This window comes from Elephas maximus, chromosome 6 (assembly GCF_024166365.1).
Source record: "Elephas maximus indicus isolate mEleMax1 chromosome 6, mEleMax1 primary haplotype, whole genome shotgun sequence".
Classification (NCBI taxonomy): domain Eukaryota; kingdom Metazoa; phylum Chordata; class Mammalia; order Proboscidea; family Elephantidae; genus Elephas; species Elephas maximus.
The window spans coordinates 127,437,900-127,463,693 of NC_064824.1; the positions used below are offsets into that span (position 1 = coordinate 127,437,900).

Sequence of the window (25,794 nt, forward strand, 5' to 3'; positions counted from 1 at the left end):
CTTATGCTCTGCAGCTCTAGAGGTCTTAGTTCCAAAGGCAGGAATGCTCCCATCTGGAGACACATCACTGATTCCATTGACCTGGAAGCTAAGAATGCTACCCGGCCACTTTGTGTTCCTTATGCCTTTGGATTAACAGGCAGAGACAGGAGTTATCATACTAGCTGGTATGATCGATCCTGACTACCAAGAGGAAATCAGATTGACATTACATAATGGAGGTAAAGAAGAATATGAATGGAATGCAGGAGATTCCTTAGGGTGTCTCTTAGTACTACCATGTCCTGTGATTAAAGGCAATGGAAAACTACAGCAACCCAGTTCTGACATGACTACTAATGGCCCAGACCCTTCAGGAACGAAGGTTTGGGCCACCCCCCCCACCCCAGGCAAATAACCATGACCAGCTGAGGTGCTTTCTGAGGGCAAAGAATGGGTGGTGAAAGAAGGTAGTTCTAAATACAAGTTACGGCCACATGACCAGTTGCAGAAATGAGGACTATAATTGTTACGAGTATTTCTGCTTTGTATGTGTGCATCAGATATTTTTGTTTTCTTCACCTAGAAAATATAAGACGTAAACAGGGCTAGTGTGTTTTTGGTTTATGTGTGTTAGTTGTATCATGTTAGGTGCAAGTATGACTTTGTAATTGTGTTTATTCAGAGATTATGTATGGTTTGGGAAGATGTGTACATGTGCCAAATTGACAAGGGGTGGAATGTGATGGTTAAGATTGTGTGTCTACTTGGCTGGGCCATGATTTTCAGTGTTTTGGCAGTTGTAAAATGTTGTGATTACTTCCCTGTTGAAATTTGATAAGTGATCATCCCCATGACAGAATCTGCTGAGTGGTATCAGTGACGGTGGGGCCTGTGGCAGCTCACAGCCCCATCAGCCTTCATCTCTCAGCCCTCCATCACCTACTTCCTTCCTGCTCACCTTGTCAAAGTTTTTGGCTTGTTCTGGATTCAGTAGCTGCCTCTTTTTGTCTGACTTCCAGTTCTTGGGACTTGACCTAGCAGCTTACCTGTCAATCTTGGCATTTGTTGGTCTTCACAGCCTGCGAGCGAGAGTCCTGCTCCCTGACCCACTGATCTTCAGTTCACCAGCCTCTGCAGCTACATGAATCAGGGGAAACCTTGCAGTCTTGCCTGCCCATCTTGGGATTCATCGACCTTCACAGTCTATGAGCAGGAGCCCTGCTCACCAACCTGTTAATCTTGGGTTGGCCAGCTTCTGTGGCTTCATGAATTGGGGGAGGCCTATATTCTGATTCATGGACTTGGGACATTCCAGCCTCTACAATCACGTGAGCTGTTTCCTTGATATAAATCTCTCTCTATATATATTTGTATGCTTTACTACTCTAGAGAACCCAGCCTAAGACAAGGCCTTTCTTCTTTGTCGGTCTTAGTCTGGAGGCTTCCCTGAAACCTGTTCAGCATCCTAGCAGCACACAAGCCTCCACTGACAGGCAGGTGATAGCTGTGTATGAGGTGCATTGGCTAGGAATCAAACCTGAGTTTCCTGAATGAAAGGTGAAAATTCTGTCATCGAATTACCAATGCCCCCATGTTTCTACCTTAAATATTAATAATTTTCTCTTAAACTGTCAGAATGACATTTTTCTGGGTCCAAATGGAGAAGAGGAAGAGAAAAAAAAAATTATTTTCAATATTACATGCATTTGATCATATTGTTTTTCATGTTTACATAACTTTGCTTCTTAACAAGCTAAGCAATATTTTGTAACATAATTTAAATATCAATAAACGGTCTACTGAATTATTTTCAACTTTGGTGTGCACAGGATATTCTGCCTGAAGAGTTTCAATATGTTTACTGCATTTGCTTTCAAAGTGCCTTATAGGTAAAGGGACAATATGTTTGCTAATACCTTGTTTGATAGGCAATGCACTCCACATCTTTTCGGGGTTCAATCTACTGTAATCAAGTGGTGTTCATAGATTTCTGAAACTGCTCTCGTAAAGACCACCAAGAAATTCTGAAATACCAAATCCACTGAAACCTTATAGTGACCCTTCTTTTGCATTTTATAGTGTTGCCCCCTCCTACTTTCTCTCCTTATTGACCCTCTCTCTTTCCTTCAACTCTGAGAAAGCAATTTCTTCTTCAATTCTGAGAAAATGATTTCTTCTTGTTCTCTTCTTACCTCGTAATTCTACTCCCTTTGCAGAGCCCTCTTTACCAGCCCCTTAAATGAGGGGTATATCAGGGAGCTCTTCTCTGCTCCAGCCTTCCTGCTTTCTCGAGCAAGCTTTTTCAGAACCAAAGCTTCAAATTTCAAATCCAGAGTAACTCCATACACCTTCCTCATACATTTACCCTCTTCTTAGATATCTCTCTGCAGGTTGTGAACTGAGGTTATCTTATCTGCCTCATCTATTCCTGCTCCAACAATCTGTGCTTTCTTCTGAGCATCTTACTTAAACTAATGACACAACTATCAAATTCTGTCAATTCTCTCTCTTTAATAGCTACTGTCAATTCTATTTCCTTAATGACACTCCTATAAATATTGTCTTCTTAATAGCTGTCAATTCTATCTCCTTAATGTCTTTACTATCACCAGAATCACACTGCCGTGTTAGTACAGGTCTTTATAATGGCTCACCTGAGCTACTGAAATAACTAGTCCCCAATCTGTCCTACTTTTTTTTCAGTCTTAGAAGACAAGCTAACCGATGCATTCCCTAGTCTGACTTCAGCTATTTTTTTCTAACCAGCCGATCAGACCTTACTTCTCTGTCTTAAGGTAATACTCCAGTAGTGCCTTTGATGCACTTGTTAGGTTATATTGCAATAACCTGATTTCAGGTCTGCTACTTCCTGCCTGGTGGTGAGCTCCTTGAGGTCGGGGGCTGCATAATTCCGTATGGTATCATCAGTCTAGTAAGCGATAAATGTGGAATAATGAACAAGTCCAACTTTTCATCCAATGAACAACATTCTTTATTGCATACACTTTGAATTTTAATACAATGTGATCCACAGTAGCAGTCAATCATTTGGAAAGGAACTTCATAATAAAGAATTTAACTCTTTAAATGATATAGTAATTAATTCCACTGAAATGAATTGAGAGTAGCAGATTTTGTATGGACCTAAAGAAGCAGTGTGCTTATGGCAATAAATTCACATATGCTATGTCAACAGTAAGAATAATCTGATAATTAGGTAGGAGATTGACAAGAGAAATTTAAGGGCTGAAAGGTGTTTCCTGGACCTTTATAACCATTATTACTTACCTTTAAAATTAACCTTGTGATCACGTATAATTTTGCCATGTGCAGATAAATCCATTGGAACAGCCACCACTAGGGCTTGTGTGGGATTTTGCCCTTGTAGTGAAAGGGGTAGAAGTCCCTGGCACAGCCTTGAAAACCTATGGAGCAGCTCTACTCTGCACACATGGTATCATCATGAGCTGGAGACAGCAACTAATAACAATAACAACTGCCAGGAGTTTACTCCCTGAACAAAGATAGACATTTCTTGATACTAATACAAAAATTAAGAATGCAGGTTTTGACCATGAAAACAAAGAATTTATTTGATCTTTCTGGGGCATGAATATTCCCTTCTTCTTCAACAGCATCTGCCTTAATGAAAATGGATGTCAAGCTTCACCTAATAGCTGATTTGGATTTATTCGAGCTGTATTTTGTCCCTAGTTCCTGATTGTCTCCTTGGATAGATTTACATCAACATTTCTCAAAGGTGTTTCTCACAACACTTGGGGAAAAATGGATAGAATTTCTCCATGCTTCATACAAGATTCCCTTCTAAGACAGTCTCAGTGGATATTAGCAATTTAAAGACTCTGAAAATGTGTGTGTGGAGTGTGTGTGTGTGGGAGTGTGTGTGTGTGTCAGACTTCTGTAATCGGCCTGCCAACCTGGCCTTTATCAGAACATTTTTCATTTATGTGAAATTGGTTTCTGCTCTGATCTCAACCATGAATTTCTGTGTCTTTTAGTGTGAATTTTCCATGAAATTGTAGAGATTTAAACAGTCTTTTCTCTCTTGGAAACCCTGGTGGCATAGTGGTTAAGTGCTACAGCTGCTAACCAAGAGGTCTGCGGTTTGAATGTACCAGGTGCTCCTTGGAAACTCAATAAGGCAGTTCTACTCTGTCCTATAGGGTCACCGTGAGTTGGAATCAACTTGACAGCAATGGGTTTTTTTTTTTTTTTTTTTTTTTTGGTTTCTCTGTTTATCTTAATTCTTATTTGTATTTTCTATTCAGTTCTGGGTCCTGTTTTGATTATTCTCTTTGGGAGAATTCCACTACATCTGGTTTGGAACTCCTGCAAGAAATCTGAGCTTTTCCTTGCCCCAGGAACCTGGTATTGTTTGGATGAGATAGTACATAATTATTGTGTGTATGTAAATATAGGTGTAGATACACATAAAAATATTTGCTTATATTCTTTTATTGTTGTTTCCATACCTTTTAAGTCCCTGAGAGTTTAACACCTTGAACAAAGTGAGGCTTGGGTTCCTGAATCCAGAGTTTTCTCCACACATCATTATTTTACTCCGATAGAGGGGCTGGCTACTGACACTATCGAGAGCTTTTATGGAAAGAGTAACTTACTACCTTAGTACTCTGTCAGTAAATCTCTCAGCAATTCAGCTCAAGTGGCCGCTAGACTCTTGTTCCCTCTTGAGTCACTGTACTGTTCTCAATTCTCTGCTCTCTCGTCTCCTTTTGTTGACAGAGACCGAACCAAGAGCTTAGTTTTAATTAGCGTGCTGCACTTCTGGCTTTATGTTAGCCCTCTCTGTATAGTAAAATGAAAACTTTGCTATAGAAGTTTTGCTTATGAAGTCCACATCCTATTTCTGGATCCTTTAATTGCCACCCTCCCCTAGTGGGAGGAAGTAGTGCTTGCCTTATTACGGCAGTGTTTCTTTTTTTACAGTTATAGATGTGGATTTTATGCCACTTAGGAGGTTCAGATAAAGACAGTGCCCTCCATTTGATATTTTTCAAGTGTTTGCATACCATTGCTATATTTGCTTTCAGAAACACAGCACTAGTATTATTAGTAGCCCTATTTAAAGGTGGAGATACTGAGGCAGAAAGGTTAAAATGTAGGATAAAATGAAGGACATATTCTCTTGTGAATAGTGAAAATGCTCTCATCAAGTCCACTTATTAAGCACATGGCTTAAAGGAAGCTCTCAAAGGTTCATATACTAGAGACAGCTTAACAAAGTGGAAAACAACATGGAGCAAGCAGTCCCAGGGATCAGGGCCTTTATTCTGGCTCTGTGTGAATTGGGGCAAGTTTCTGAATCATTTAGAGCTCATTTTCTAGGCTGTAAAATGAAGTGGGAATACCTATGTCACACAGTGTTCAAAACTACACATAGATGCACCATTTTACTCATCTATAGCTTAACATTATTTGGAGCCTTGGTGGTGCAATGGTTAAGAGTAACAGCTGCTAACCAAAAGGTCGGCAGTTCGAATCCACCAGCCCCTCCTTGGAAACCCTATGTGGCAATTCTACTCTGTCCTAGAGGGTCGCTATGAGTCGGAATTGACTCGATGGCAATGAGTTTTTGGTTTTTATAGCTTAATGTTAGCATAACTGCTAAGTCTTTAAGTGGATACATAAATTAACCTATAATCTTGTGTGAAAAAAATATTTAACCTTACACTTAATAGATAAGGGAGATAATAACAGATCGAACAGAAAAGGGAGAGACCAATCATTTTATCTAACCCCCACTAAAAATATGGTCCAGATTAAAAAAAAAAAAGGAATGTCCAATTGCCTTTCAAAAGAGGTTGAGAGTTGTCAAAGTAGAATGACGTGAGAGATAATGAAACATTTTTATTGACTTGGATGTGTTTAAACTAGATTGTTTTCAGTTTGCTTCCTAGCACCATGGTATTTATCCTTGACACCCCATGTGGAGCCATAGGACATATTAACACAAGGTGGACCAGGAAGGTTGCTTAGTGCAGCAAACACTGTAAGGGAAACACATATTTCTAAAAAACCCTATAAACTTCAGCAAATTCATTTCACTGCTGGCTTAATCTGGTTTCAAAATCCAGTCAATATTTCTCAAAGTGTGGTCCATTGACCACATGTAGTACAATCACCTGGATGAAAATTACAATGGGGTTATTAGGGTCAAAAGTGAGAGAAGTATTCCTTCTAGGTGGTCACTCTAGCAAAGCAACATACTGGCAGTTAGCATTGTGGTTACGAACCAAGGGGATACTAGGGCTTGACAGCATTGGTCCAGGCACTGGATCTGTCTCCTTTTACTTGTATGATGCCAGGCAGATCTTTCAATCTTTCTATAGTTTCCTTGAACTCAAAAGGTGATAATGATGATGAGGATGATGATTAAGGGGGAGGCTGCTGAAGGAGGAGAAGAAAGAGAAACATATGCTTGTACTTACTGCACGTAAAGGGTTTAGAAGAGTATCTGGCAGGCAGTAAGCAGTCAATAAAGGTTAGCTGTGATTATCAATTGAGACCAAGACTTCTTGCCAGTATAATTCTCTGGGGTCATTTCTCAGTCTGGATCTAGCTCTCTGGTGACCTTTTTTTCTGTCTACTGTCTCTGTTGCTATTATTGTTAGGTGCCCTCAAGTTGGTTCCAACTCATATGCACATGAGAATGAAACACTGCCCGGTCCTGTGCCATCCTCACAATCATTGTTACGCTTGAGCCCATCGTGGCAGCCACGGTGTCAATCCATCTCCTTGAGGGTCTTTCCCTTTTTCACTGACCCTCTACTTTACCAAGCATGATGTCTTTTTCCAGGGACTGACCCCTCATGATAACATGTTCAAAGCATGTGAGGCATAGTCTTGCCATCCTTGCTTCTAAGGAGCATTCTGGCTATATTTCTTCCAAGACAGATTTGTTTGTTCTTTTGGCAGTCCATGGTATATTCGACATTCTTTGGCAACACCATAATTCAAAGATGCCAATTCTTCTTTGGTCTTCCTACTGTCTCTAGGACTGGCTATTCACGTTCCACTATCATCACATATTTTTAACTGGGGTTTTGTTTCTTCTTATTTTATAAGGCACAGTTTTCACCTTATCTCTGTCCTCAAAAGCACCAGTGACAAAGAAAATCTTCCCAGGCTTCCTCCTTCTCTTTATTTTATTTCTTTTTTAGACCCATCCAGTTGAGAAAAATATGGCAAGAAAGTTCGTTTCTATTGCAGAAGAGAGCTGAATGCTCTGTTCGGAGCTTTGCAACATGAAAGTTTGGCAGATACCTGGGATCTAGTATAAAAGGCACAGTACCTGGTTTCACCTTGGAGTGGTTCTCAGGAGAAGTGAGAAGCTAAAGGTGGAAGTGAGAAACGGAGGAATAACCCCAGACTGCAACTAGCTGAAGGGGAATTAAGGTGGGAATGAAGGGGTGCAATTTTATCAAGAGGAAAGCAAACTTTGTGGTCAACCTGTGCTTAGCTGAGGATGATATTCCTAGAGAATTATAGAAATATAGGGCTCAATCTGGACATTTAGAGTTGCTATACAAAAACTCATGACAGTAGCAACAAAACTGATACCCTAAAAACAAACAAATAAAAAAAAAACTAAAGATTTCCTAAGAACTCTAGAAAAGTTCATCATGTTTGGTAAAGTAGAGGGTCAGCAAAAATGATGAAGACCTTCAATGAGATGGATTGAAAAAACAGCTGCAACCATGGGCTCAGACATACCCATGATGACGAGGATGGTACAGGACCAGACAATGTCCAGTTCTGTTATACATAAGGTTGCCATGAGACAGCCGTCTTGAAGGCAACTGCCAACAACAAGAACCTTCAAACAATCCTTGGAAGTCTCCAGTGTTGTCCTGATCTGCTTTTCAGGCCACCCCTCCCCTTGGGAGAGCAGCTATACTTGAAACCTTGGTGTGATCCAGAGATTGGGGGGCAGGGATTCTGAATTTCTTCCAGGATTTAGGATGTGAGCTGACTGATCCTACCTTTAGGTGTGAGGGGAAGAGCTTGCAGTCGGGAAAGAGAGAGAGGAAATGGTCCCTACAGCGGTCCCTGACTTGGCAGTTAAACGTTAAGCCAAGGAAATGATCCCTACAGGAGTCCCTGACTTGGGAGTTAAACGTTAAGCCATCAAAGCGTTCCAACCCACAGAAAGTCAACAAAAGGAAAGGAGGTACCACAAGAAAGATGTAAGGGGGAGGTAAGAGAAAAGGGTATAAAGCTCTAAGAAAACAACTGTACCGGGACTCTTAGACCCTTTCTCTCTCTGAGTAGCCCGCATGATACTCCATGGTCAAGTATACTTTCGCTATTAATCCTCTGCTAACTGATAAACCTCTGCTTGCTTGGCACTATTTGTCTCAGTGTTCGAATTCTTTCCTACACCAAAGACAAGAATCGAGGCTATTCTCCAGTAATATAGGCATGCTAGGGAACCTTGGTGACATAGTGGTTAAGAGCTGTGGCTGCTAACCAGAAGGTCAGCAGTTCGAATCCACCAGGTGCTCCTTGGAAACCCTATGCGGCAGTTCTACACTCGTTTTGGTTTTCTAGGCATGCTTGACAATTTGCAATGAGGAGGTGGTAAGAGGCAACAGCCAAAGCAGGCTGACATCCAGTCCCAAGATCTTGAGGACCCACAGTAGAGCTAAGAACCCCTAGTTCATGTAATAACAATTTTTCAAACCCATAAGAGAATTGTTGAAAAGCTGGAAACGCACATGTGCCCAATATACCCAGAAAGAGGGCCAAAGAACTATGAAATTAAAAGTCCCTCTTGGAAACCACATGGGGCAGTTCTACTCTGTTCTATGGGTCACTATGAGTCGGAATCGATTCAACAGCAACAGGAACGGGAAGTCACAAAAACATTTAAGAATCTATGGTAATTATAAAAAGGATTAAGAAACGAGTATGTGGGATGAATTTAATTGGCTTCTAAGACTGGCGGACAAGCCCAGAAGAAAGAATGATAAAGCAAAACACATATGGGATTTTTATTTTCCCCTATATGACATTTTCATTATCAAACTAAAACAATACAAAGACTACCTATGGACCTGAAAAATAATGTTGGACTTTAACTTTTAGACATAATTTTAGGAGGTAGACTCAATTTGCATCCAATTCTAACAGCATTTTAAAATATATTCTAACTCTTTTTTTTTTCAAAATATTTTTTAATTACATTCATTTGAGGTCACGGTAACAATACAGAATCACATAAATCAAAAACCAATTTCTCCCTTTCCCTTATACTCTTAAATATGTATTAGATAACATTAGGAAGATCACTTTATGATGACTTGAAGGAGGGTAAGAACACTTGTTAAACATGATAAAGGCATGCCAGAACCAACATATAACATCGTACTTCGTAAATCATCAAAGATACTAAAGGCCTTCCACTAAAATCAAGAATAGGACAAGATGCTCAAAGTTAGCCTTATTATTCGATATTGTTTTAGATCAAAAAAAAAAAAAAAAGACAAAATCCAAAGAAGCAATATAGTTATTAGAAAGAAAAAAAAGGAAATTTTCATTGTTTGCAGATGATATGACTACACACCTAAAGATTCAATAAGAATTATCAAAATTGAGAATGAGTCCTGGTAGGGCAGTGGTTGAAGCACTCGGTTGCTAACCAAAAGGTCCACCGTTCAAATCCACTAGCCTTTCAGTGGGAGAAAGACGTGGCAGTCTGCTTCTGTAAAGATTTACGGCCTTGGAAACCCTATGGGGCAGTTTTACTCTGTCCTATAGGGTTGCTATGAGTCGCAATTGACTCAAAGGCAATGGGATTATTGGAACGTGAGAGTTTAGTAAACTAGCTATAATCAAAAAACAACAACAAAAAACCCATTCCTGTGGAGTCTATTCTGACTCATAGTGAACCTACAGGACAGAGTAGAACTTCCCATAGGGTTTCTAAAGAGCAGCTGGTGGATTCAAACTGCCTACATTTTGATTAGCAGTTGAGCTTTTAACCACTGTGCAACCAGGGCTCCAAGCTAGCTATACATATTCAAAATCAGTAGCTTTGAAAAAATATTAGCAACGGACAGTAAGCAAAGGAAATTGATTTTTAAAATCCCATACATATTTGTAACAAAACTGTAAAATATCCCCAAATAAATTTAATAACAAAGTTAAAAAAACATTTATGAAGAAAGTGCAGTATTTTATTGAAGAACACACAAGAAGTTCTAGTCAAATGTTCCTAGTTAAGAACTGAATGTCATAAACATTTCAAATCCTTTCCTAAGCTAACACATATATTTTCTTTTTTTTTTAACTTTTATTCAGCTTCAAGTGAACGTTTACAAATCAAGTCAGACTGTCACATACAAGTTTATATACACCTTACTCCATATTCCCACTTGCTCTCCCCCTAATGAGTCAGTCCTTCCAGTCTCTCCTTTTGTGACAATTTTGCCAGCTTCCAACTCTCTTTATCCTCCCATCCCCCGTCCAGACAGGAGATGCCAACACGGTCTCAAGTGTCCACCCGATACAAATAGCTCATCAGCATCTCTCTCCTAACCACTGTCCAGTCCCTTCCATGTCTGATGAGTTGTCTTCGGGAACGGTTCCTGTCCTGGGCCAACAGAAGGTTTGGGAACCATGACCGCCGGGATTCCTCTAGTCTCAGTCAGACCATTAAGTATGGCCTTTTTGTGAGAATTTGGGGTCTGCATCCCACTGATCTCCTGCTCCCTCAGGGGTTCTCTGTTGTGCTCCCTGTCAGGGCAGTCATCGGTTGTGGCCGGGCACCAACTAGTTCTTCTGGTCTCAGGATGATGTAAGTCTCTGGTTCATGTGGCCCTTTCTGTCTCTTGGGCTCTTAGTTATCGTGTGACCTTGGTGTTCTTCATTCTCCTTTGATCCAGGTGGGTTGAGACCAATTGATGCATCTTAGATGGCTGCTTGTTAGCATTTAAGACCCCAGACGCCACATTTTAAAGTGGGATGCAGAATGTTTTCATAATAGAATTATTTTGCCAATTGACTTAGAAGTCCCCTTAAACCATGGTCCCCAAACCCCCGCCCTTGCTTCGCTGACCTTTGAAGCATTCAGTTTATTTCGGAAACTTCTTTGCTTTTGGTCCAGTCCAGTTGAGCTGACCTTCCATGTATTGAGTATTGTCCTTCCCTTCACCAAAGTAGTTCTTATCTACTAACTAATCAGTAAAAAACCCTCTCCCACCCTCCCTCCCTCCCTCGTAACCACAAAAGTATGTGTTCCTCTCAGTTTATACTATTTCTCAAGATCTTATAATAGTGGTCTTATATAATATTTGTCCTTTTGCCTCTGACTAATTTTGCTCAGCATAATGCCTTCCAGTTTCCTCCATGTTATGAAATGTTTCCCAGATTCGTCACTGTTCTTTATCAATGCGTAGTATTCCATTGTGTGAATATAAAAAAAAAAACTAGTGCCATTTATTTATCTATTCATCCGTTAATGGACACCTTGGTTGCTTCCAGCTTTTTGCTATTGTAAACAGAGCTGCAATAAACATGGGTGTGCATGTATCTGTTTGTGTGAAGGCTCTTGTTTCTCTAGGGTATATTCCGAGGAGTGGGATTTCTGGGTTGTATGGTAGTTCTATTTCTAACTGTTTAAGATAACGCCAGATAGATTTCCAAAGTGGTTGTATCATTTTAAATTCCCACCAGCAGTGTATAAGAGTTCCAATCTCTCCGCAGCCTCTCCATCATTCATTATTTTGTGTTTTTTGGATTAATGCCAGCCTTGTTGGAGTGAGATGGAATCTCATCGTAGTTTTAATTTGCATTTCTCTAATGGCTAATGATCGACAGCATTTTCTCATGTATCTGTTAGCTGCCTGAATATCTTCTTTAGTGAAGTGTGTGTTCATATCCTTTGCCCACTTCTTGATTGGGTTGTTTGTCTTTTTGTGGTTGAGTTTTGACAGAATCATATAGATTTTAGAGATCTGGCGCTGGTCGGAAATGTCACAGCTGAAAATTCTTTCCCAGTCTGTAGGTGGTCTTTTCACTCTTTTGATGAAGTCTTTAGATGAGCATAGGTGTTTGACTTTTAGGAGCTCCCAGTTATCTGGTTTCTCTTCATCATTTTTGGTAATGTTTTATATTCTGTTTATGCCTTGTATTAGGGCTCCTAATGTTGTCCCTATTTTTTCTTCCATGATCTTTATCGTTTTAGTCTTTATGTTTAGGTCTTTGATCCACCTGGAGTTAGTTTTTGTGCATGGTGTGAGGTATGGGTCTTGTTTCATTTTTTTGCAAATGGATATCCAGTTATGCCAGCACCATTTGTTAAAAAGACCATATCTTTTCCCCAATTAACTGACACTGGGCCTTTGTCAAATATCAGCTGCTCATATGTGGATGGATTTATATCTGGGTTCTCAACTCTGTTCCAATGGTCTACATGCCTGTTGTACCAGTACCAGGCTGTTTTGACTACTGTGGCTATATAATATGTTCTAAAATCAGGTAGAGTGAGGCCTCCAACTTTCTTCTTCTTTTTCAGTAATGCTTTACTTATCCGAGGCTTCTTTCCCTTCCATATGAAGTTGGTGATTTGCTTCTCCATCACACTAAAAAATGACATTGGAATTTGGATTGGAAGTGCATTGTATGTATAGATGGCTTTTGGTAGAATAGACATTTTTACTATGTTAAGTCTTCCTATCCATGAGCAAGGTATGTTTTTCCACTTAAGTAGGTCCTTTTAAGTTTCTTGTAGTAGTACTTTGTAGTTTTCTTTGTGTAGGTCTTTTACATCTTTGGTAAGATTTATTCCTAAGTATTTTATCTTCTTGGGGGCTACTGTGAATGGTATTGATTTGGTTATTTCCTCTTCGATGTTCTTTTTGTTGATGTAGAGGAATCCAAGTGATTTTTGTATGTTTATCTTATAACCTGAGACTCTGTCAAACTCTTCTATTAGTTTCAGTAGTTTTCTGGAGGATTCCTTAGGGTTTTCTGTGTATAAGATCATGTCATCTGCAAATAGAGATAATTATTCTTCCTCCTTGCCAATCCGGATACCCTTTATTTCTTTGTCTAGCCTAACTGCTCTGGCTAGAACCTCTAGCACAATGTTGAATAAGAGCGGTGATAAAGGGCATCCTTGTCTGGTTCCCGTTCTCAAGGGAAATGCTTTCAGGTTCTCTCCATTTAGAGTGATATTGGCTGTTGGCTTTGCATAGATGCCCTTTATTATGTTGAGGAATTTTCCTTCAATTCCTATTTTGGTTAGAGTTTTTATCATAAATCGGTGTTGGACTTTGTCAAATGCCTTTTCAGCATCAATTGATAAGATCATGTGGTTTTTGTCTTTTGTTTTATGTATATGGTGGATTACATTAATGGTTTTTCTAATATTAAACCAGCCTTGCATACAAAAAAAAAAAAAATACCTGGTATAAATGCCACTTGGTCATGGTGGATTATTTTTTTGATATGTTGTTGAATTCTATTGGCTAGAATTTTGTTGAGGATTTTTGCATCTATGTTCATGAGGGATATAGGTCCGTAATTTTCTTTTTTTGTGATGTCTTTACCTGGTTTTGGTATCAGGGAGATGGTGGCTTCATAGAACTAGTTAGGCAGTATTCCGTCATTTTCTATGCTTTGAAATACCTTTAGTAGTAGTGGTGTTAACTCTTCTCTGAAAGTTTGGTAGAACTCTGCAGTAAAGCCATCCGGGCCAGGGCTTTTTTTTCTTGGGAGTTTTTTGATTACCGTTTCAATCTCTTTTTTTGTTATGGGTCTATTTAGTTGTTCTACTTCTGATTGTGTTAGTTTAGGTAGGTAGTGTTTTTCTAGGATTTCATCCATTTCTTTTAGGTTTGCAAATTTGTTAGAGTACAATTTTTTGTAATAATCTGATATGATTCTTTTAATTTCAGTTGGGTCTGTTGTGATTTGGCCCATCTCGTTTCTTATTCGGATTATTTGTTTCCTTTCCTGTATTTCTTCAGTCAGTCTGGCCAATGGTTTATCAATTTGTTAATTTTTTCAAAGAACCAGCTTTTGGCTTTGTTAATTCTTTCAATTGTTTTTCTGTTCTCTAATTCACTTAGTTCAGCTCTAATTTTTATTGTTTGTTTTCTTCTGGTGCCTGATGGATTCTTTTGTTGCTCACTTTCTATTTGTTCAAGTTGTAGGGACAGTTCTCTGATTTCGGCTCTTTCTTCTTTTTGTATGTGTGCATTTATCGATATAAATTGGCCTCTGAGCACTGCTTTTGCTGTGTCCCAGAGGTTTTCATAGGAAGTATTCTCATTCTCGTTGCATTCTATGAATTTCCTTATTCCCTCCTTAATGTCTTCTATAACCCAGTCTTTTTTCAGGAGGGTATTGTTCATTTTCCAAGTATTTGATTTCTTTTCCCTAATTTTTCTGTTATTGATTTCCACTTTTATGGCCTTGTGGTTTGAGAAGATGGTTTGTAATATTTCGATGTTTTGGATTCTGCAAAGGTTTGTTTTATGACCTAATATGTGGTCTATTCTAGAGAATGTTCCATGTGCGAGCTAACACATATATTTTCTACAGGACTTTTTGTAGACCTGATCTTAATAATTTTCATATTAGTACTGAACATGATTTGTCAACATTTTTCTAAATGAAGAGATGCCCTCTAGATAATAAGACTTCCTCTAAGGCGACCATAAACAAAATATTATGGTACTGATGTCACACATTATTTTTACCAGTAAATGTGGAAACAGTACATTCAGATATCCTGATGTTATCTGAAAATATTAACAAATCTGTACTTTTTTCCGCCTCCTTAGGTGTCATAATTCAATGTGGATTTTGGGAAATAAATATGAAATAATGGAATTGGAAAAAAAAATCAACAAGTATTTTTATGGCAAAAGATGATCTAGATTGAATAATACAACATACAATATGTGTGATGAAAACAAAACACATATGGGATTCTGACTGTACGACAGTACAGTATGTAAAAGCTAGCTTATATTAATACAAATATTTTTAAGAGTTAAAAAAGATTTTGCAATTGTATGTAATTTTAATTAAATTCTAATTCAGACATACCACTTCCTCAGAATTAAACACTCCATTGAAACTCCATTACTTTCAGTTTGACCTGGGCTGGGCTAAAGTCTGTCATTGTGAACCGTCTTCATTCATTCATTCAATCATTTATTCATTCATTTGATAAACAACTACTAAGTAGTTGCTATGGACCACCATGGTGAACACAGAAGGAGCTGGTCAAGCCCAATCCCTCCCCTAAATCAACCTGTAGTCTGATTGGGCAAGGAAGTACTTTTATAAGCCTCTTATACACCAAATGAATGCAAGTAGACAATATACTAACAGACTTTTATCAGTCCCTTTAAAATGTCTACAGTGTCTTTACCATCAATTATTTCCATAGTAAGTACTTGAAAGAAATGTAAAACACCTCTTAAAATAGAAACTCTATGATCCAGAATGCTCACATAATATGGCTTTTCCTATAACTCAGTCCAAGTAAGTGAAATAACAACAATGTCTCTATAAAGAGTTCTACAGAGGTGCAGCCAAGATGGCGGAATAGACAGACACTTCCGGTGAGCCCTCTTTACAACAAAGAACAGAAAAATCAAGTGGATTAAGTATATTTATGACAAGGTAGGACCCCTGAACTTCAAAGGCAAGCTTGGAAAACAAGCTGAGGGGCGGGGGAGGAAAAGACAGTTCAGAAGTAGAGAGGAGTTACAGGACCTGAATCGTGGGGAGTCCACAGGTACCATTCCTCGAGCGGTGGTGGCGGGTGGTACTAGCCTTCGGCAGCAATTTCCTCAGGGAGAAGCAGCCAGCCACACAGCCTGCTCACACCTCCGGAACCAGAGAAGAACGGAGCTCTCGGCAAAAGCTAAGTACTTGCATATACTTTTCCGCCCCCTCCCCCCCTGCTGGCTCCCAAGCTGGCTACAAAGGCTGGCTTCCCTGAACCTGAGATAAACCTTGTTGAGTGCCTAGAGCCATCTTCCTAGCCTTGGAGAAGGAATAAAATTGCAATTTGGGGGGAAAGATAATTTGCCAGCTCCACTAACCGGGGGTGCTCAGGACAGAAGCAGTTCCTGTCCAGGCACAAACGGTCTATAGACTTTGAGAACCTTTCCACTCTGCATGGACCTGTGTGGGCCTATTTCAGGAGAATAGGCCCTTGTTGGCAGACTCCAACCATTTCAGCTGTGCGGTGGAGAGGTGGGTGTTTGATGTATGACATTGCTGTGCCTATTAAAAACGGTCCTCACCTACCCACATCAGGGGCCTGAGGACTGGTAGCTCACTCAGGTCACTTAGCCACCAGCAAAAGTGGTCCAAGGATAACTGGCACCTCCCAGTCCTTACAACCAAAAAAATTGGGTGCCCATGGTCCGTCTGCAGGATCCACCCACCTGTATATTCTAGGGAACAGAGAAACGTTTTCCTCAGAGACACATGGGGGACGCTTCTCAACCCACTGCCTTGTTCAGAGTGTGACCCCCTGCTGCAACCAGATACTGGTATCTACACCAATCACCCCAGCCCCTCTAAGACTGTAGGACAGGGCTTGCACTACTCGCTTGATGCTCAGCTACCTGGACACCTGAGCTGAATTCATACAAGAAAAGTGAATGGACTCCTAGACTGATATACCTGATAACAGCTCTAGCCACTGGGGACAGGATATCAGAGCTCCAAAGGTGAAAATAATCAAACTAGATCACTTAAGCAGCCCATTTGGGCATATCAAAACAAAACAAAGCAAGAAGCTACAACATAGTAAGCAAACATAAAATAAACTAACACAACAACTGATAGATGGGTAGGAGACAACAATCAATATCAAGTCACATAAAGAAACAGACCATGACCACCTCAAAAAGCTCTCAAGACAAAGAATCCGAGGATCTTCTAGATGAAAATGCGTTCCTGGAATTACCAGAGGCAGAATACAAAAGATTAATATACAGAACCCTTCAAAACATCAGGGAAGAAATAAGGCAATACGCAGAACAAGCCAAGGAACACACAGATAATGCAACTGAAGAAATTAAAAAGATTATTTAGGAACACAATGAAAAATTTAATAACCTGGAAAAAACCATAGATAGACAGCAATCAGAAAATCAGAAGATTAACAAAAAAATTACAGAAGTAGACAACTCAGTAGAAAGTCAGAGAAGCAGATTTGAGCAAGTGGAAAGCAGAATTTCTGAGCTTGAAGATAAAGCACTTGGCACTAATATATTTGAAGAAAAAACAGATAAAAGAATTTAAAAAAAAATGAAGAAAACTTAAGAAGCACATGGGACTCTATCAAGAGAAATAATCTACGAGTGACTGAAGTACCAGAACAGGGAGGGATTACAGAAAATACAGAGAGAGTTGTTGTAGAATTGTTGGCACTAAACTTCCCTGATATCGTGAAACATGAGAAGATATCTATCCAAGATGCTTATCGAAATCCACATAAGGTAGATGTTAAAAGAAAGTCACCAAGACATTCTATAATCAAACTTGCCAAAACCAAATGTAAGAAGAGAATTTTAAGAGTAGCTAGGGATAAATGAAAAGTCACCTACAAAGGAGAGGCAATAAGAATAAGCTCGGACTACCCGGCAGAAACCATGCAGGCAATGAGGCAATGGGATGACTAATATTAAAAACTGAAGGAAAAAAGTTTTCAGCCAAGAATCATATATCCAGCAAAGCTGTCTCTCAAATATGAAGGTGACTTTAGGACATTTCCAGATAAACAGAAGTTTAAGGAATTCATAAAAAAAACAAAGCAAAACTATAAGGAATACCAAAGAGAGTTCTTTGCTAAGAAAATCAATAATATCAGGCATCAACCCAAGACTAGAACGCTGGGCATAGCAAGCACAAGTCAACCCAGACAGGGAAACCAAAAAAACAAAGCAAGAAAAAAAAATGCTCAAAACAGGGTAACAGAAATGTTATTGCATAAAAGAAGACAACATTAAAATAATAAAGAGGGACTAAGAAATGTAGTCATAGATCTTCCATATGGAGAAGAAGATAAGGCAACACAAAGAAATAAAAGTTAGGTTTAAATATAGAAAAAGAGGGGCAAATAATAAGGTAACCACAAAGGAGACAAACTATCCTACACAGCAAAATAAAATACAAGAAAAAAATAGAGACTCAGCAGAAACAAAATCAACAACAACGAATACGAAGAAAAGACAATATATAAAGATAATCTACTCAGCACATAAAATTAAGTGGGAAAAAGAAACTGTCAACAACACATTAAAAAAAGACATCGAAATGATAGCACTAAATTCATACTTATCCATAATTACCCTGCATGTAAATGGACTAAATGTACCAATAAAGAGACAGAGAGTGGCAGAATGGATTAAAAAACATGATCCGTCTACATGCTGCCTACAAGAGACACACCTCAGACTTAGAGACACATACAAACTAAAACTCAAAGGATGGAAAAAAATATATCAAGCAAACAATAATCAAAAAAGAGCAGGAGTGGCAATATTAATCTCTGATAAAATAAACTTTAAATTTAAATCCATTATAAAGGAAAAGGAGGGACACTATATAATGATTAAAGGGACAATATACCAAGAAAATATAACCATATTAAAAAATTATGCACCCAGTGACAGGGCTGCAAAATACATAAAACCAACTCTGTCAACATTGAAAAGTGAGATAGACAGCTCCACAGTAGGAGACTTCAACACTCTGCTTCCCGTGAAGGACAGGACATCCAGAAAGAAGCTCAATGAAGACAAGGAAGATCTACATACCACAACAAACCAACTTGACCTCATAAATATAAACAGAACACTCCATCCAACAGCAAGCAAGGATACTTCTTTTCTAGTGCGCATGGAACATTCTCTAGAATAGACCACATATTAGGTCAAAAAGCAAGCCTTAGGAGAATACACAACATTGAAATATTACAAAGCATCTTCTCTGACCATAAGGCCATGAAAGTGGAAATCATTAACAGAAAAAGCAGGGAAAAGAAATAAAATACTTGGAAACTGAACAATACTCTGCTCAAAAAAGACTGGATTATAGAAGACATTAAAGATGGCATAAAGAAATTCAGAGAATCCAATGAGAATGAAAACACTTCCTATCAGAACTTTTGGAACACAGCAAAAGCAGTGCTCAGGGGTCAATTTATATCAATAAATACACACATACAAAAAGAAGAAAGGGCCAAAATCAAAGAATTATCCCTATAACTTGAACAAGTACAAAGAGAACAACAAAAGGAACCCTCAGGCACCAGAAGAAAACAAGTAATACAAATTAGAGAAGAACTAAATGAAATAGAAAACAGAAAAACAATTGAAAGGATTAACAGACCAAAAGCTGGTTCTTTGAAAAAAAATCAACAAAACTGATAAACCATTGGCCAAAATGACAAAAGAAAAACAGGAGACAAATCAAATAACCCAAATATGAAATGAGGTGGGTGATATTAAAACAGATGCAACAGAAATTATAAGAATCATAGCATATTACTATGAAAAATTATACTCTAACAAACTTGAAAACCTAGAAAAAATGGATGAATTCCTAGAAACACACTACCCACATAACCAACGCAGAGGTAGAACAACTAAATAGACCCATAACAACAGAAGAGATTGAAACTGTAATCAAAAAATTCCCAACAACAAGAAAAAGCCCTGGCCCAGACAGCTTCACTGTAGAGTTCTACCAAACTTCAGAGAAGAGTTAACACCACTAATACTAAAGGCATTTCAGAGCATAAAAAAGGACGGAATACTCCCAAACTCATTCTATGAAGCCCACCATATCCCTGATACCAAAAACAGCTAAAGACACCACAAAAAAAGAAAATTACAGAACCTGTATCTCTCATGAACTTAGATGTAACAATCCTCACAAAAATTCTAGCCAAAAGAATTCAGTAACATATCAAAATTGATTCACCATGAGCAAATGGGATTCATACAAGGTATGCAGGAATAGTTCAACATTAGAAAAACAATTAATGTCATCCACCACATAAATGAAACAAAACACAATAATCACATTTTATCAATTGATGCAGAAAAGGCATTTGACAAAGTTCAACACCCATTCATGATAAAACTCTCAGCAAAGTACGAATAGAAGAAAAACTCCTCAACATAATAAAGGGCATCTATGCAAAGCCAAGAGCCAACATCATCCTAAATGGAGAAAGCCTGTAAGCATGCCCCTTGAGATCAGGAACCAGAAGAGGATGCCCTTTATAACTGTTTTTATTCAACATTCTGCTGCAGGTCCCAGCCAGAGCAATTAGGCAAGATAAAGAAATAAAGGGCATCCAGATGGTCAAGGAAGAAATACAAGTATCACTATTTGTAGATGACATGATCTTATACAGAGACAACCCTAAGGAATCCTCAAGAAAACTACTGAAACTAATAGAAGAGTTCAGCAGAGTATCGGGATACAAGATAAATATACAAAAATCAGTCGGATTCCTCTACACCAACAAGAAGAACATCGAAGAGGAAATCACCAAATCAACACCATTTACAGTAGCCCCAAGAAGATAAAATACTTAGAAATAAACCTTACCAGAGATGTAAAAGACTTATACAAAGAAAACTACAAAACACTTCTGCAAGAAACCAAAAGAGACCTACGTAAGTGAAAAAACATACCTTGCTCATGGATAGGAAGACTTCACATTATAAAAATATCTATTCTACCAAAAGTGATCTACAGATTTAATGCAATTCCGATCCAAATTCCAATGACATTTTTTAATGAGATGGAGAAACAAATCAGCAACTTTATATGGAAGGGAAAGAGGCACTGGATAAGTAAAGCATTACTGAAAAAGAATAACAAAGTGGGAGGCCTTACTTTACCTGATTTTAGAACCTATTATACCGCCACGGTAGTCAAAACAGCCTGGTACTGGTACAAAAACAGATACATGCACCAATGGAACAGAATTGAGAATCCAGACATAAACCCATCCACATATGAGCAGTTGATATTTGACAAAGGCCCCAAAACAGTTAAATGGGGAAAAGACAATCTTTTAAACAAATGGTGCTGGCATAACTGGATATCCATGTGCAAAAAAATGAAACAAGACCCATACCAAACTCTATGCACAAAAACGAGCTCAAAATGGATCAAAGACCTAAATATAAAATCTAAAATGATAAAGATTACGGAAGAAAAAATAGGGACAACGTTAGGAGCCCTAATACATGGCATAAACAGTATGCAAAACATTACTAACGATGCAGAAGAAAAACTAGATACTGGGAGCTCCTCAAAATCAAACACCTATGCTCATCCAAAGACTTCACCAAAAGAGTAAAAACACTACCTACAAACTCGGAAAAAGTTTTTAGCTATGACATTTCCGGTCAGCACCTGATCTCTAAAATCTATATGATACCGCAAAAACTCAACTACAAAAAGACAAATAACCCAATTAAAAAATGGGCATAAGATATGAACAGACACTTCACTAATGAAGACATTCAGACAGCTAACACATACATGAGGAAATGCTCACAATCATTAGCCATTAGAGAAATGCAAATCAAAACTACAATGACATTTCATCTCACCCCAACAAAGCTGGCATTAATCCAAAAAAAAAACCAAAATAATAAATGTTGGAGAGGCTGTGGAGAGATTGGAACACCTATACACTGTGGGCGGGAATGTAAAATGGTACAACCACTTTGGAAATCGATTTGGCGTTTCCTTAAAAAGCTAGAAATAGAACTACCATTCGATCCAGCAATCCCACTCCTTGGAATATATCCTAGAGAAATAAGAGCCTTTACACGAACAGATATATGCTCACCCATGTTTATTACCATTTACAATAGCAAAGAGATGGAAGCAACCAAGGTGCCCATCAATGGATGAATAGATAAATAAATTGTTATATTCACACAATGGAATACTATGCATCAATAAAGAACACTGATGAATCTGTGAAATGTTTCATAACATGGAGGAATCTGGAAGGCATTATGCTGAGTGAAATTAGTCAGTTGCAAAAGGATAAATATTGCATAATACCACTATTACAAGAACTCGAGAAATAGCTTAAACAGAGAAGAAAATATTCTTTGATGGCTATGAGAGCAGGGAGGGAGAGAGGGAGGGTGAGAGAGAGGTATTCACTAATTAGCGAGTAGGTACTTTAGGTGAAAGGAAAGACAACACACAATTTTCCAGATGAGGTCAGCACAACTGGACTAAACCAAGAGGAAAGAAGTTTCCTGAATAAACTGAATGATTTGAAGGCCAGCGTAGCAGGGACAGGGGTTTGGGGAACATGGCTTCAGGGGATATTTAAGTCAATTGGCATAATAAAATCTATTAAGAACACATTCTTCATCCCACTTTGGAGAGTGCCATTTGGGGTCTTAAACGCTAGCAAGCCGCCATCTAAGATGCATCAATTGGTCTCAACCCACCTGGAGTAAAGGAGAATGAAGAACACCAAGGATACAAGGTAATTACGAGCCCAAGAGATAGAAAGGGCCACATAAACCAGAGACTACATTAGCCTAAGACCAGAAGAACTAGATGGTGCCTGGCTACAACCGATGACTGCCCTGATAGGGAACACAACAGAGAACCTCTGAGAGAGCAGGAGAGCAGTGGGATGCAGACCCCAAATTCTCATAAAAAGACCAAACTTAATGGTCTGAGACTAGAATGACCCCAGTGGTCATGGCCTCCAGACCTTCTGTTGGCCCAGGCCAGGAATCATTTCCAAAGCCTACTCTTGAGACAGGGATTTGACTGGACAATGGGCTGGAGAGGGATGCTGGTTAGGAGTGAGCTTCTTGGATCAGGTGGACACTTGAGACTATGTTCGCATCTCCTGCCTGGAGGGTAGATGAGAGGGTAGAGGGGGTTAGTAAGCTGGTGAAATGGATACAAAAAGAGAGAGCGGTGGGAGGGAATGGGCTGTCTCATTATGGGGAGAGCAATTGGGAGTATGTAGCAAGGTGTGTATAAGTTTTTGTGTGAGGGACTGACTTGATTTGTAAACTTTCACTTAAAGCACAATTAAAAAAAAAAAGAGTTCTCGAAAATTTCTCAATGTGGGGATTTTACACACAGACAAAAGAAGGAAAAAAAAAAAAAACACCACAATTTGAATAGAAACCAGATAATAAAAACTACTTAACGGGAAGATGGAAAGCACCTATAGGTGATGAAGGCTGGAAGGCACCAACTAATCATAGTCGTTGGAATTCTCTGAATAATAACCGTAATACTGTAATGAATCAGAGCTGCCTGAAGGGAACCAAAAGATTTATAAATAAAGGAACAGAATCATCACATTTACCTCTTTCACCAGTAAACTTTCTGCTTTGTTTGCTGCATCTTCGGGCACTGTTGAGTACAATGTTCGGATATCCCAAGACACGGTGGCTGTCTGAGAAGAACAAGAAAAATCAATTAAGCCCCTCAACTTCAAAGCCTTGAGCAGACCACCGAACTGCAAACACAATACAGAAGCTATTTTATGGCCTCACATTTAAGGATAACAGAAGATGGAACAGAGAAATTTTGTAGTTCTGACCATTTTAATCTCTAGGGCAGGAGATGCAAACATTCCTTTACCACTACCGGCGTTATCACAATTACCATTTTACCACTGCAGTTTACAATTTTAAGCTCAGTTTCCCTCCCTACAGAAAACAAAAATTGGTGCATCTATATATTTTGACTTTAGTGTATTTCTACTGGTACCTTTATTTTATATTTGGCAATGCTGAAATCAATATGAAGTGAAGACAACTTCAAAAGTCAGTGTTATTTTAATCCTCTGGTAAATATCTTTTTGAATAACCAAAGAATAAACATGGCCCCTCCGAGAAGCTCTGTGTGTGTGTGTGTGTGTGTGTGTGTTTGTATAGGGGGTATGTCAAGGACCACAATTGAGGGTGGGAAGGAAGAAAGGATGCTTGGTAAATCTGTACCTTGAAAAAAATACACCATATTTTTGTTCCTATTTTCACTGAAACAAAATATTTTCCAACGTCAATGTCAACCAAACATTCTATTGAATGAACACACATGAACTAAAAGTATAAAGTACCCCTTAGAATACAACTTCCAAAACAGAATTTCATGGATTGTCTCCTCTTTACAGATCTTTAACTCCATCCCTAAAACCTGTTGCCAAAGAGTCAATTTCGATTCATAGCGACCCTATATGATAGAGTAGAACTGCACCATAGAGTTACCAAGGAGTCCCTGGTGGATTCGAACTGCTAACCTTTGGGGGAGCAGCCACAGCTCTTAACCACTACGCCACCAGGGTTTCCTGACTCCATCCACCTAGGGAGAAAGGGATGTGCTAACACAATAGGCTTCCATAACCAGCCATCTGCTTCCTTTAGTCTGCACTTCTCGCCATTTCAGGGTCACTAGGATGATGAATCTGTTAACATCCATGGTACCAACCCTATGACCTGTTATATTGCACGTCCCCAATAACTACGAATGGTTCATCAGGATTTCTAAAGCACAAATTAAATTTATTTAAACTGCTCTAGATGAAGGCCATTTTTCTACCCTAAGTTGTTGGAACAGATGAAACTCAGGAACAATCCTTCATTTCAGAGAAAACAGGTAGGACAGGGTCAGGGGATTTAAGTCTCCTGAGGTCACAGCAGCCACTGCAGCCTCAACCACCAAGTCCCACCATCATCCCCTTGCTTCCAACCTAGCCTCTCGCTTACTTCAAATCTCCCTTCTTCTTACCCTGAAGTCAGCTCCACAAGGGAAGGCATTTTGTCTGTTTTCTTCACTGGTTCAACCTCAATGTCAAGTAAAACAAAATAGAACAAAACCCGTCGCCATCAAGCTGATTCCGAGTCATAGCAACCCTATAGGACAGAGTAGAACTGCCCCATAGAGTTTCCAAGGAGTGGCTGGTGGATTCGAACTGCTGACCTTTTGGTTAGCAGCCGGAGCACTTAACCACCATGCCACCAGGGTTTCCAAAGCCAAGTATGGTGCTTAATTACTTGCTAAATTTGTTGAGTGTGTGTGAGCGTGCCTGTGTGAGTGGGCTTTGTGTTTCTGTGCGAACATGTGGTATGTGAGAGTGTTATTGTATGTGTGGTTTATGAGTGTGTTGTATTTGTGTGCCTATGTGTGTGCATGTCTGTACAAGTACGTATAAGTGGGTGGTGTGTGACTGTAAGTCACTGTGAGTGTGCATGTGCGCAGATGTGAATATGTGATTATGAGTGTTTATGTACGTGAGCGTGTGTGGTGAGTGTGTCTGTGTATGTATGTGGTTTGTGAGAATGTACATGTGTGGTATCCCTTGTGTGTTATGTGTGTGACTGTGAGTAGTGTATGGACGTACATGTGTGTCTGTGGGAGTCTGTGTTTCTGTGTGTACAGTAGGTGTGTGAGTGGTGTTTTTTTTGTGTGTGTGTACGCCTGTCTGCATGAGAATGTGTGAGTGGGTGGTGTGTGATCTTCAGTCTGTGTAAATATGTGCATGTTGGGGAGCATGGGGTTAGACATAGTGAAAGAGGAAGAACATCATGTGAATCCAACAACATTAGAAAATGAAAAATAATCAGAAAATTATGTCCTAGATACAATAAAGAGCCCTGGTGGCACTGTGGTTAGGAGCTCAGCTGCTAACCAAAAGGTTGGCAGTCCAATCCACCAGCTGCTCCTTGGAAACCCTACAGGGAAGTTCTACACTGAGCCGGAATCCACTTG

General features: G+C 39.1%; 1 protein-coding gene across 6 annotated transcripts in view; it reads right to left on the minus strand.

The window, feature by feature from the left end:
• DOCK10 (dedicator of cytokinesis 10) overlaps window positions 1-25,794 on the minus strand; it is a 310,282-nt gene that overhangs the window by 142,560 nt on the left and 141,928 nt on the right. For all 6 annotated transcript variants that reach the window (XM_049888334.1, XM_049888333.1, XM_049888332.1 and 3 more), the window contains exon 3: window positions 23,390-23,479. In XM_049888334.1, coding sequence (XP_049744291.1) covers window positions 23,390-23,479 — 90 coding nt within the window. The remainder of the gene's footprint in view (window positions 1-23,389; window positions 23,480-25,794) is intronic.